Source organism: Paramormyrops kingsleyae, chromosome 24 (genome assembly GCF_048594095.1).
Source record: "Paramormyrops kingsleyae isolate MSU_618 chromosome 24, PKINGS_0.4, whole genome shotgun sequence".
Taxonomy (NCBI): domain Eukaryota; kingdom Metazoa; phylum Chordata; class Actinopteri; order Osteoglossiformes; family Mormyridae; genus Paramormyrops; species Paramormyrops kingsleyae.
The window spans coordinates 3,434,802-3,448,915 of NC_132820.1; the positions used below are offsets into that span (position 1 = coordinate 3,434,802).

Here is a 14,114-nt window from a genome sequence, read left to right on the forward strand (position 1 = left end):
CAAATAAAACATGGTCAGGCTACTGCCAAAAACAAAAACTGAGCAATCAGTAACCAAAATGAAGGACAGGTTTAACCAATGAACGGACCCCCTCAGTGTCACCTGACTCTTTTCCCTCAATGACCACGCCCCTTTTCTCATGTACAGTATTTTTAGTGTGTGTATATATATATATATTGTGTACATTTACTAGCCATATGTATTACTTGTAAGTATAGGATAACCCAAGTGATGGTGACATTTTACTTTACTGGGCACAGATACTTAGTAATAAGTCATTTATTACTGAAGTACAAATTACGAACACATATAGTCACTACTTGAGATAAAAGATGCGTCATGATTCACTAATGATGAATTAACAACAGATCAGTATGTAACATATTTAGTTTGTGGTTATAAGACATAATTCATAGGTAACAGCACAATACTATATTATTTGTGCCCCATCAAGTGAAGTGTCACCATTTTGATTTATTGTCCTTTGCTCTTGGTTTAGAAAAACATTACAGCCGCTCAGGTGACAGTAGCGAGAGGCCTTTTCAGATTTCTGAGTGACGTAAAACGAAGAGACGTTGTTTGCCTGAATTACCCACACTTCCTTTTGTGGCATTTTGCAGTGGCACAACTTCCTGTTCGAGCAGGAAGTACGGCTAGGCCGGCGAGTGAGGAAGCTGTATGACGGCTATTTACTTCAGTGACTATTCTTTGCTAGTGATCGACAGCTAATTTATCTTTGATTTTAGACCCTGCAGATGTTATGTCCAAAATATTTAGAAACTTGGCAGTCCCTAATGGTGACAAGGTGAGTGATGCCGTGGGATGGTGTTTTTAACGTGAAGTCAAAATGAGTGTCTGCTTAGACCCCTAAAAGGCACAATACTTGGGCTTGCTAGGAATAAATGTCATAGTTTTTGCTCTCTTTTGGCCCTAACGCTGTTAGATGTGCTGTAGCTGCGATATAAATTTGGTAGCTATGTTACTATTATTTTTGTTTCAAACTACCACTTATGGTAAAGAACTTCAGTATTTTTCAATTGGCTGAAATAGTATAAGAGTTTAATATGTCTCGGATAATTAGTGAAGCTTTTTAAAAGTACTTTAATAGCTACTGGTGACAAATTTGAGTGCTTATGTCTAGCATGGTACAAATGTGAGCAGCTTTCACTTTCACTGATCTATGTGACGATACCGAACATTGGTAATGGTCACAACATAGCAAAACAATACAGCAGTTTTGTAAGACTTCGTAATTTTTCAGGCATTAATATTGAATACTTAACGGGTAATGACACAGAAAGAGCGCTCCTACTGAACGATTAAGTACATCTTTATAATATTCTGTTATTCATTGGGTGGTTGTGATTATACAGTAAGATCCCACTGTGGCACAAGTCACAGAGTGTGATTCAGACTGCAATGCTTGACATTTCTTTACCTGTATTGCAAATTTCTTTGAAAAATCACTTTAAAAGGACATTCCGAATTCAAAAGATAAGAAGAAGTTTGCAAATGCCGTACTTCCTCGTTCTTGTACATGTGCTACGGACAGCACAGAGTGATAAGAAGCTATTTTAGCCCACAGCTGTTTTCATAATAGTGATTTTCAGTGATGATAAATTTCTGTTATATTAGTGTTTCAGTTTGAAGCCCCTTTATCCCAAAGCAAATCCAGCTGTCATCCATCGTTTTAACAATAAAATCCTCCCTTAATATCCTATACTTTGAGAATTAATTCTCACGTATATTTTCTTTGTGCCACGCCATTCGCTTACAATCACTGCATATACTCTTACAGTTTTGGTGCTTAATTGTAAGTTTCCTGCTGAAATTCCTCTGTCTCGTGTCTTTTTGTCTTGGCAGAACCTGGCGGTGTCTGACGGGGGTAAGATTTCCATTATGGATTCAGTTCCTGGCCAAGGAAACCAGACAAACCAGAGAAGAGGGAACTAGCATGGAAAAAGTGCACATAGTCTGTACTATACTTAGGATTAGCTGCTATTTTGATGCCGCAGTACTTGAGTAGGCCTAGGGAATCTGGTCCCGGTTCATTGTCTTTCGCCCAATGAGATCTTAGATTGACTCTCTTAGCAGGTCACATGTTGCAGCTGCGCCTATAGGGTTAACTGTCAACTGTGCGTGTTTGAGGGTGTTTGTTCAGTACCTGCGTCGTCTACAGTGTGATTTCATTTCCTCATTTGGCTGAAATGCGAAAACACTGCTGTAGTGAGGGGGGACGGTGGCCAGGCAGGCGCTCCGAATCAGCAGACTTTCGAGATTTTTTTCAAATTAAAAGTCAATAATCTGTAACTACCAATGAGACCAATTAACTAGCCGATAAGGACTTTGCTTAACAAACTAAGAGCTGAGGAGATAATGGTCCCCCGCTGTCCTCTCCTCGCCAGTGGTGTGACGTACTTTGTGGCTTTTGGAATGACTTGCTGTTTCCTCCATTCCTCTGTGGACAGAGCTGAACGCGGCCCAGCGGGATGGCCGGGGCAGCAGTCACAGCCTGAACTCGGGTTCGAGCCTGGCAGGGGGTGGCGGAACAAGCCAGAGCCTGGGCGCGGTGGCCAGCTGGGCCGTCAGTTTCGAGAGGCTGCTGGCGGATCCCGTCGGCGTGCGCTACTTCACGGTGAACCCGACCTCTGACCCAATCCGAGGGGGCAATAACACGCACACCAATTGGCTGATGTGTAAACCAATCAAAATGCTGCTTCCTAAGCAGAACATCACATTTCCTGGAGTATGGATACAGGATTAGCAGCACATGAGTAACCATTTACAGCAATTTTAGCTGGCATTGAAGGTTTCCTTTGGAAAGGTCCGTACAGAGCCTTAGGTTGGTGTCTCCTAATCAGGGACCCACAAACAGTCCATGTTTTTGCTTCCTCCCAGCTCCTGGTAAGCGAACTGGGAGGGAGCAAAAACATGGACCGTCTGTGGGTCCCCGGGGACTGGGATGTGAAGCACTGCCTTAGGAATTATGTGTCACATGTTTTTATAGCTTATGTTACTTACACTCCACCGTAATTTAATATCATAATTTAAATAAAACCAAAAATCAAAAGTGAAGGTTTTGTCTGCATTTTTGGTCATTCTTTGTTATGCCAGGGTTGCTGTTGATTTGTATTTTTGAATGATTATTTAAGAATTATTTACCAGATGAATGTTTCGCAGTTTCCGTGCTGGATGGTTACATGATAAATAAAAATGATCTGGATGCTCTGTTTCGCAGGCTTTCCTGAAATTAGAGGTCAGCGTGGAAAACATCCAGTTCTGGCAGGCGTGCGAAAGGTTCCGGCAGATTCCGGCCAGCCAGAAAGAGGAGGTGCTTGGCATTTTATCGACCGTCGGGGTATTCATTTGCCAAGAGAAAATGTTCAGCAGTGTGACATAAATAGTAATGGATGGCAGTAGCTGTGAACTGTCCTCTGTGCGACAGCTGACGCGTGATGCCTGGACCGTCTTCGGCACCTACCTCTCGAAGAGCGCCACCTACCCCATCAACATCGACGACACGGCCCGCGTTCAGGAAAAAGACTTGGAGTCCCCAACGCCGAACATGTTTGACAAAGCTCAGCAACAGGTACTGGTCAAGACTGCCAGGTGAAAACCCATCAAATGAAGAGAAAAGAAAATGGAACTTCTGTTTACGTTGGCAGAGAGAACAAAATGCTCACAGCTGTTCTACTGTTTCATTCAACCACGGTTTGAAAAGATGTTTATTTTAGTCATTATCATTGTCGTCTTCATTTTTTCCTTCCAGAACACTGTTGAATTCTTATGATATACCTGTTTTAATAAGTCATGTGTATTCGATTAATAAATGATGTATTAATTTAGGACAGACTGAGCAGTCTCGCACTAATAATTCCCTCCAATTTTGCACTATGGCAGATCTTCAAGCTGATGAAGTTTGACAGCTACACGCGTTTCGTGCGATCTCCGATCTACCAGAACTGCATGCTGGCCGATATGGAAGGCAGGCCTCTTCCAGAGCCCTGCCAGGCGGCCAAGAGCCCGGAGCCGAGAAGGAGCCAAGTGACGGACGGCCCTTCCTCCAGCGACAAGAGCGTAGGCGGCGTCCACGTACCCTCCGTCCCATCCGTCCGCTTATCCCGTCGAGCCAGCCTGACAACGATGGTCTTAGATAACCAATCAGAAGCAGTTTCATGGGTCATATGACCTCCTGAGGTCTAGTGGGGAAAAAAATCAATATTGATTAAATATTTTGATTTGAAAGGAAGTTGACAAGGTCGCACCCTAACTGTCATTTTTACGGACCAATAAGTCTTAATGGAGTGGCCTGTATAGTAATAATAATAATAATAGCAAAGATATTAAGTCCACTAGTGAGGACAAACATGAATTGTTGGATCTCAGGAGGTTGCAGAGGTAGTAGCATTCTTATGCTAGCTGTTGCAACTTATGTCATTTAACAGATTTGTGCACATTCTCTTTATTTACATAACAGGGTGTTTTACTGAATTTGTTCCAGTTAAATACTCCACCTAAGGGTACAACAGCAAAGCCTTTTCAGAGTCTTTGATCAGTGGTTTCTGCTCTCCTATTATGCTTGGCATAGGATTTGGCAGCTTGCATGCAGTATAGATTATAAATATGCAGTTCTTGACGGGGGTGTGAAACTCGGCGGGGGGTGAGACTGAGTACATTCGCTCACCGTCAGCCTGTGCATGACACACGTGTGAAATTCCCACAGAAAAAGAAGCTGAAGCTGGTACCCTTCGGTATGGAGGTTGCTGTGGAAAGGAGGAGAGGGACCCCTGGGAAGAAGGCGGAGGAGAAACGATGGGACAAGAGAGGATCATGGGGAGGTGTGGTCTGTGGGAAAGGTCATAGGTCACCGTTAGCATTAGCGTAGGGGCTACGGGCATAGACATGTAGCTCGACAATGATTGGTTAGCAGGCCTGCTGTCCCAGGGGGACAACTGAGGAAGGTCTTAGGTCACCATTAGCGTAAGGGCTACGGGCATGGACATGTAACTCGACAATGATTGGTTAGCAGGCCTGCTGTCTGAGGGGGACAACTGGGGAAGGTCATAGGTCACCGTTAGCATTAGCATAGGGGCCAAGGGCATGGACTTGTAACTCAATGATTGGTTAGTAGGCCTGCTGTCCCAGGGTGACAACTGGGAAAGGTCATAGGTCACCGTTAGCATTAGCATAGGGGCTACGGGCATGGACATGTAGCTCAACAATGATTGGTTAGCAGGCCTGCTGTCCCAGGGGGACAACTGGGGAAGGTCATAGGTCACCATTAGCATTAGCGTAAGGGCTACGGGCATGGACATATAACTCGACAATGATTGGTTAGCAGGCCTCCTGTCCGAGGGGGACAACTGGGGAAGGTCATAGGTCACCGTTAGCATTAGCGTAGGGGCTACGGGCATAGACATGTAGCTCGACAATGATTGGTTAGCAGGCCTGCTGTCCCAGGGGGACAACTGGGGAAGGTCATAGGTCACCATTAGCATTAGCGTAAGGGCTACGGGCATGGACATGTAACTCGACAATGATTGGTTAGCAGGCCTCCTGTCCGAGGGGGACAACTGGGGAAGGTCATAGGTCACCGTTAGCATTAGCGTAGGGGCCAAGGGCATGGACATGTAACTCAATGATTGGTTAGTAGGCCTGCTGTCCCAGGGTGACAACTGGGGAAGGTCATAGGTCACCATTACCGATGGCATAGTGGCTAAGGGCATGAACTTGACTCAAGAGTGATTGATTAGCAGGCTTGCTGTGCCAAGGGCAGGGGGGCACTAGAGATTTTAGGCCCCATGAAACCATATCATACTGGGCCCCCAACCCAGACTAGTCCAATTATCTTCCAATTTTTTAGACAGTGGCCCTTGGAAGTGCACTAAGCCCCCCCTCCCCCAGCTGGGGATGTTCTCCCATGCCTGGAGCCAGGAGACGCCCCTGGAGGAAGGGGCTACATGTCTTGGGAGCCCCATTGAAGCAATTTTGTCCCAGGCCTGGGAATTATGCACAGCAGGCCTGTTTGTTCGAGTCCCTATAGGACAGCAGCCTCAGTGACGGTTAACCTGCAGACGCTGAATTAGTTCACTACCAGCTGTATATTTGGGTAAAAGCAGCAGGGCGAGTTTGCATTCTGCGTCTGCTCCTATCATGTCCACATCGGCTCTTCCTCTCCTCAGCAGCAGAGATCGGAGATAATTACCTCTGTGTGGGTCCGGAGCGGCAGAGTCTGGCCAGGTCATCCAGCGGCGTGCAGTGGACCGCTCCTTCCAGCAAATCAGACGTGAGCATGTTCTTCTCAGCGGGCTTTTCTGGAAGCTTCTGCTGCACCTTGGCAGTGCTCTTACCCTGAATGGAAAGCGAGAGGGTGTTAAAACATATATATGTTATAAAACAAAATCTATAAACAAATATATAAGCAAATCTGGCTCTCGAAATGATAATGTCACTCAACAGAATTCGGAATGGCCTAAGAAGATGACGACTTTAAGCTTCCGTAGGAGCGAAGTACGGTATTAATTACGTAGAGTTTGCTCCATCCTCATTGTGCAGGATGTAGCTTGGGGGCGGGACAACGCACATCTATTGTTCAAAGCCGGTCATAAACCCTCCGCCTTCAGATGCAGCCGTCCAGTCTGGGTCACCCCGAGCGTGTGGCGTTGGGGATGACGGAGAAGTACTGCTGTGTGTACTTCCCCGATGGGACGGCGTCACTGGTGGCCACGCGGCCCGGCGTCTCCATACGGGACATGCTGGCCGTGCCGTGTAAGAAGAGGGGAATCCCCTTCAGTGATGTCACCGCCTACCTCCAGAGTAACGACAAGGTAGGACGCGGCCGGCCTCCGCCCCGGGACGTGTGAGGCGGTACCTCCGTCAGACGGACCTGCTTTTAGAGGGCCGTCGCCAACCTTTGAGCCTCGGCTCATGCTCATGGACTGTTTACCCTCCCATCCGGAAGCTTCCGTTCCCACACCAGCAGGCAGAAGAACAGCTTGTTCCCTACAGCTGTCGTCCTGCTGAGTGCTGTGCACTACTGCTAATCTCCACCCGAGTCCAGCCCCACCCTCACCCCCACCCCCGCTCCATAATTATGTAAATATGCTGCATTCAAATACACACACACACATGTATGAATATATGAATGCAGCATAATATATATATATATATATATATATATATATATATATATATATATATATATATTTCAATTCCAATTAAATATATGTATGTGTGTGTGTGTGTGTGTAAATGTAGTATATTTAAACAATTATGAAGTGGGGATAGAGGTGCATTTATACACACACACATGCACATTTCATTGCTTGAGGACTTGTACTTGCAATGCCAGTGAAGTTGAATCTGATCTAATCTAACCCTGATTCCTCCCCAGGAGCCACTCTCCATGGACCTGGACAGCTACGTCCTGAAAGAGCAGGAGGTCTGGCTGGAGCTGCAGGTGACGTTTCTGTGAGTACCGACAGCTTGCTCTGTTTTCTCAAAAACCCTCGTCTGGTTTTTTTTGGCGATGCAAACGTGCCCGGTTCGCTCTTGCGAGGGGAAGCGTTGTCGTGCTTTTCAGGGTGGAGGTTGCGTTTTCCAGGAAGATCGAGAAGGTCACGCAGAAAAGCAGCAAGACCCTGGGTGAGGCGCTGCTCCGCGTGATGCAGGAGCACGGCGTACAGCCGGAGGAGGCCGTGGTTACCATGGTGAGTGTAACCGACAGCAACGACGGAACAGAACATCCCCCGGTGCCATTCTGTGTCGGGACATCCGGGCGGCGCGTGCCTTAAACTGTGTACACTCCCTACATAACCCTTAAACTGCGTACACTCCCTACATAACCCTTAAACTGCGTACACTCCCTACATAACCCTTAAACTGTGTACACTCCCTACATAACCCTTAAACTGCGTACACTCCCTACATAACCCTTAAATTCCTCTGTTTGTCCTGCCAGTCAATAAAGACGTGACTCTAGTTACAAAATTGGTATAAAAGGCCTGACTCAACTTTTTCATGAGGCCTATCATGACCTTGTCTGATGCCTTATTAAATATTCATTTCTGTAATGTTACAACATTCTGTTGTGCACCACATTTAATAACTGATACTTTTTATTGATCCCCATGGGGAATTTCTCTTTTCACCCCCCCCCCATCTTGCTTTCTGTGAGAGAAAGCTTAGCTGTGAAAGGGAGTTGGGGGGTTAAGGGTTTTACTCAAGGACCCACAGGTGTGCTGAAGTCAGGCTTGAACTGACAACCTTTGGATCACAGGCACAAAGCCTTAGCCTAGTGAGCCATACGCTGCCCCTGTATTCACCTTAGCTACTGTCTCCACACTTTGTCTGCTTTATGTCTGTTCTGCACTATATCTATGTTTGTCTGTGCACAATGTTCTCACTGCTGTATGCACCAGAATTTCCCCCTGGGATCAGTAAAGTTAATCTTAATCTCAATCTCAATCTCAATCTTAATCTTAATCTTAATCTTCAAACACAGTAGTTTCAGAAACAGGACTGACATCGTTTTGGATGTTTGGACAATGACATGCATGTTTTTTTTTTCCCTTTTGGGATCTTGGTTTTGCTTCAGACTGGGGGTAAAGACCCTTTGGACACAACCATGAATATAACGTCTCTGGCCAACAAGAAGCTACAGCTACACAAAGTAAAAAGTAAGTACAGCACCAGAGATGGGATTTAAATACATTTTTAAATGCCAGCTTTTAATACTATGTGTGCACATTACCAGATAGCTGTTGCCAGATAACTTGTTAAAGTTTGGCTCTGTAAACAGGAAAAAACACGTATATTTCCAGCTGATCACGTGCGGCATCACAGTGCGAATCAGCACAGCCGAAACGATCATATTCATATATCTGCAAGACTGATATGGCAACCTTTGGTTCTGTTGCATGGCAACAGCGGAATGTCTGTGATTGGGTGACAAGCGTGAACAAACTGGGGTAGCGGTGACTGCTCCAGATCTACACGTGTCCATATCCCGTGTGACTCGTATGCCACCATAGTCACAAACGAGCACTTTAAATGCTTTCAGTGATGGCTGCCTCTGTGATTAATTGGTCCCTCAATTCCATTTTTAGTTGCGTTTCTGTTAACATCGTCGCTTCACCTGCTTAAGGTCAGGGAAGAGGAATATATGTGCATTACTGACTTTAACGGTGAACCGGCTGTCCCTCGTGTCACTGTGCTTTGTGTCATGGCGGTCCAGGCCGAGTCACGTTGGGCCTCATTGAATACAGAAACGCAACTTGACAAGGAGTATCTGTCCGGCTCATGTCCAGCTTACCCTACCTGGGGGAAGTCTTTCTCTAAATGGTTCTGAAAGCAGAGGATTATTTCAACCTTAACTGTCCAATATGTGTAGAGTTCAGTTTATACAGCTGCTGTGTACTACATGTTATCCATCCATCCATCCATCCATCCATCCAATTTCCATAACACGGTGTTACAGAGAATGCAGAGCAGGGGAAATTCGAATCACCAAATTCACCTAAATGCATGTCCGTGAAAGAAGCGTGTATTATGTAATGCAGAACAGAAGGGGGGGGCGTTCACAGCTAAGTGGGGAGGGGCAGTTATCTCGGCAACCAGATCGACCAGATTTATTAACTTTAACTGTTTGTTTAACAGAAGCTAGCCAAGGGCACCTGTCTTGCCGGGCAGAACCCCTGATTTTGGCAGCTGTTAGCAGGTGTGTAGTTCAGGTCCGGTGAGTGAAAATCCAGATCAAGATTTTGTTTCAGTCAACCAGTATAAAGACTCACAGTCACAGAATTCTTATTTGGTTGGTTGAAACAAAATCTTGATCCGGATTTTTACTCACCGGACCTGAACTACCCGCCTCTGGCTGTTACCTAGGATGTGTTACCCCCCCCCCCCCCAGTAGGATACAGGAGCCAGCCTTCTGTGTGAGATGTTACTGATGAGACATTTAATCTGCCATTCTTTCCCAGCCAAGAGTGAAAACAGCAGCTTGGGTGTCAGTGATCAGCCTGCCCTCCACCAGGTCAGTGCCGGGCTCTGGCCTGATCCCAGTCCAGAAGTGCTCTGACTTCCTAAAAGGTTCTCTGCTCCGTATATTAAGCACAGTGCCATCCATTTACAGAGGCAGCCAGCGACAGGCCAGACCCTATCTGCCGATAAACTGAGACCCAACTCAAGGCGCAGGAACGCGGCTGTAAGGAGGACCTATGACATGGATGGTGGGTCCAAGGACGAGAACTTCAGACGCTTTCAATGACGAGGAACTTTGGCATTTCAACTCCATTTATTCACCTCATTTAAGTACATTGTGCAGAGGTAGACATTTCAGGTCCGGGATGTACAAATCCAGACCAAGATTTTGTTCCAACCAACCAGTTGAGTACTCTGTGACTGTGACTGTTTATGCTCAACTGGTTGGTTAAAACAAAATCTTGGTCTGGATTTGTACTTTCTGGACCTGAACTATCCACCTCCGATTATGTGTTAAAGGATGTTATTCTAGATAAGCACTGAGCTACAGCTATTTAAATGTCTGTAAGGAAAGGAGATCAGTTCTTTATGGATCTTCTCGCCAGGTCTGATGGAGCTGCTGAACAGGGCACAGTGGTGCAGCGCTGACGACCAGCGAGGGCTACTGTGCAAAGATCACTTGGAACTCCCAGAGTTCCTGCAGCTCCCCCTGGTGGAGTGTGAGGAGGAAGGGCAGGAGGAGATAGATGCCTTACAAGACGACTTCTCCCTCCCCACCTCGCCAACAGAGAGAGTCCCCAGACGGACGCGATCCACCTCCTCGGATCCCGGAAGCCTGTTTATTCACTCAGATTCGGCGAGGGAAACGATTGTCTGAAGACTCAGCGCCCGTCACATGGATTGGGGTGCCTTTCCTGAAGTCTCCTTGCGCTTTCCTCACCATGTCCTTCAGGAGATGTTCTGGAGATGCCTTGTTTCACCTAAGTTCTTCAATATCTGTGGAGGGGTATCGCTCTCCAACTTCAAAGAACGGGAGGCTTTATTATACAAATAGCATGAACATGTCATTGAGAACCTTTCATGTGTTAATCTTCAGATTAAACGGCTGTTGAAAAAATGTTAGCACTTTTGAAGTTGACTGTTTCCGACTTGTACTGATATACAGAAAGTTTACTTTGTGCACTTTCAGAACTCACTATGTACCCAGAAGTATTCTTGGATGTTGTAGAAGCCAATACTATAAATAAATGGCAATAATGTAATTACTGGCCAATCATGTAAAACATTTTAAGAACCAATAACAAAGCTTTTTGCTGATAATGTAATAAGTTATTGCAAATAAATTTGTCCTCTGTAGAGGGGGTGGTGGTGGTGGAATTAAGAAAAATAATAGTAATAAGTTATTATATTGTTAACCAGTTATTACATAATTTAATTTATTTTATGTTGATGTTACGTTATTGGCATGCTATTACGTTATTGCTATGTTATGTTATTGGCTGCTACAAACTTAGTATTTCAACTCGCTAGCTGTGGAATCTACGTACTGTGCTGAAATCATTTTTGGATTTAACAATAATGACATTGTGTGACTTAAGTGTAGAAGATGTACCTCTAAAATACTTACTTTCCCACAAAGGAAAGCAGCAACACACTGTTTTAGTGTCATTTGGAGCAATGTTTGCGATTAGATATTCCCTCTGCACTGTTTAAAACAAATGCATTATGAGTAACATTACATCCCCAGCACAGTATAAGTATGAAATAATTGTTTGGGGACCGCATAATCTTGAAAAGGAAGGATCCAGCTTCCCAAAGCTTTGTTAGTCAGAAAGACATTAACCCATGACAAATCAGCAGATGATGTGTAAACCTGTGATTGTTAATTTAATCTCTGTAAAATATTTCATGCTCAGTGCCTGTATAAGCTTAATAAACTTTCAGAATTCTTCAGCCTTTGTTGGTGTAGCAGAGCTGGGCAATCAGCATATATTAGGGGAAGCGGGTGTTCCATCGTGCTATCTGTGATATTCCAAAGCAATTGAGGTTAATGGTCTTGCTCAAAAGCCCAAAAGTGAAATCACTCTGGGAACTATGGGACTAGAACCAGCAACCTACTGATTCCGGACAAAGAGTCCTCATCTTCAGAGCTGCACCAAAAGGTTTTCTGTTATAACAGCATCTGTTTAATCGATAGTAAGATGTACTGCTATTAATCGCATTGCCATTTTATGACAGGATATCGTGGGGTATGTTTAGTAGCCGCTACAGAACCACAGGGTCCTCACAATGCAACGACGACCTGAGACCATCGCGATGTCTACTGGGATCGCAAAAAGGCAATGAGCACCATGCTGGCCGGTGGTGACCGTGGTTTCCTGACCACTGGGGACCAGGGTGGTGAGTGCTTAGGGCTCCAGTTGGGGTGGAACAACCCAAGCTGGGATAAAGGCAGATGAGGGGGAAGGGGAATATCATTGTGCCTGAATTGTTGGCAGGTGGAACAGGGAGAGCGACCACCCTAAAGAGACTAGGGGCCCCTACTGGCTGGGGCCCCTGGAGAACATGCCCTCCATAGAGTGCCACCTCATTGCAGATCCTCCTATTGGTATAATGTTCTCCCTACAATAAAATTGTCCCTTATGGGGTCCCTGACCGCATCTAGTGCCTCCAGAGACTCATTGTATTGAAACCCCCGCAAGTAATTATTGTTGCTGACTTCTGGTGAAAGGAAACGGTTCCTCCCTAGTTTTGTCCTTAATAGCTGGAATATATGAAGACAGATAGCGACAATTAAAAGATCAGTATGCCACGAAACCGAATCATTTGGATTAAATGAGATATCAGAGTTTAGCTGGAATTAACACCTTTATTACTGATTTCAGATGAAATTACTTAGTTCTTTAAAAGGATTTGCTGAAAAATGTCTGTGGAATTGTTCTGGTTCCCTCTGCTTTGATTTGGTTACCCAGTTGCTGTTCCTGTTCCCCGGCTCTGACTGGCTTCCCTTAGTGTTATTCTTGTTTTCTTAGCTCTGGTCAGGTTCCCCCAGTATTCCTCCTGTTTCCCAATCTCTGATTCAACTTCCCGAGCCCTGATTTACTTCGCTTTGTGCTACTCCTGTTACCCTCACTCTGTTTTAGTTCCCCTAGTGTACTTTTTGTTCCCTTTGCCCACCTTAGATTTATATGAAAAGGGGCAACAAATGACATGGTCTGAAAATGTGTAGTGTGTGGAACTACTGCTTCTGTTCTCTTAGTGCTTCTCCTGTTTCCTGAATGCTTCTTTGGTTCTCATAGAGCTGTTCCTGTTCCCCTAGTGTTGCTCCTTTTCCCCTAATACTGCTCCTGTTATCCTGACACCTTTTCTGTTTCCCTACTGCTGCTCCCATTTCCCTGATATTGCTCCTGTTCCCCTGGTACTGCACCTGTTCCCCTAGTGCTGCTCCTTTTGCCCTGGTACTGCACCTGTTCCCCTAGTGCTGCTCCTTTTGCCCTGGTACTGCACCTGTTCCCCTAGTGCTGCTCCTGTTCCCCTAGTGCTGCTCCTTTTGCCCTGGTACTGCTCCTGTTGCCCTAGTGCTGCTCCCATTCCCCTGAAACTGCCTCTGTTCCCCTAGTGCTGCTCCTATTTCCTTGGTGCTGCTTCTGTAATGCAGCTCTTTTCCTTTTACCCTAGTCCTGCTCCTGTTTCCTTGGTATCGCTCCTGTTCTGCTAGTCCTGCTCCTGTTCCCTTGTCATTGCTTCTAATCGGCTAGTACTGCTCCTGTTCCCCTGGTAGTGCCCCCGGTCCTCTAGTGTTTCTGTTCCCAGACACTGCTTCTTGTGCTGCTCCTGTATTGCGGTTCTGTTCCTGTTCCCCTACTGGTGCTCTTGTTCCTGTAGTGCTGCTCCTCTTCCTCAAGGTCTTGTTCAGTTTGTCTATAACAGAATCTACTGAAATGGGGCAGTAGAGGGAGAATGAGAGCAGGTGTCGCAGGAAGTGCTTCAGAGCTGTCAAAGATGACCTGCTCCACAGCACTTTGGTCCCGCCCCCCTGCCTTACCCATTCACAGACAGACTCCGCCCCTGGAATTATGCTATTGGTTGACAGAGATGCACCTGATACCCTTGGGGAGGAGGGATGCCACTAA

The 14,114-nt window shown here is 45.8% G+C and overlaps 1 protein-coding gene across 2 annotated transcripts; it reads left to right on the forward strand.

Moving 5' to 3' along the window:
- Positions 1–646: 646 nt before the first annotated feature.
- Positions 647–11,934, forward strand: rgs14b (regulator of G protein signaling 14b). 2 transcript variants are annotated; one of them, XM_023825144.2, is made up of 15 exons: positions 647–805; positions 1,864–1,885; positions 2,469–2,635; positions 3,239–3,331; positions 3,446–3,589; positions 3,901–4,077; positions 4,724–4,838; positions 6,183–6,286; positions 6,624–6,827; positions 7,394–7,470; positions 7,583–7,709; positions 8,597–8,678; positions 9,981–10,033; positions 10,133–10,229; positions 10,587–11,934. In XM_023825144.2, the coding sequence occupies exons 1-15, from the start codon at positions 761–763 to the stop codon at positions 10,856–10,858; spliced, it is 1,779 nt and encodes a 592-aa protein (XP_023680912.2). In that variant the 5' UTR covers positions 647–760; the 3' UTR covers positions 10,859–11,934. The 2 variants fall into 2 exon arrangements, with proteins under 2 accessions (XP_023680912.2, XP_023680917.2); XM_023825149.2 differs by having other exon boundaries at positions 6,186–6,286.
- Positions 11,935–14,114: the final 2,180 nt, after the last annotated feature.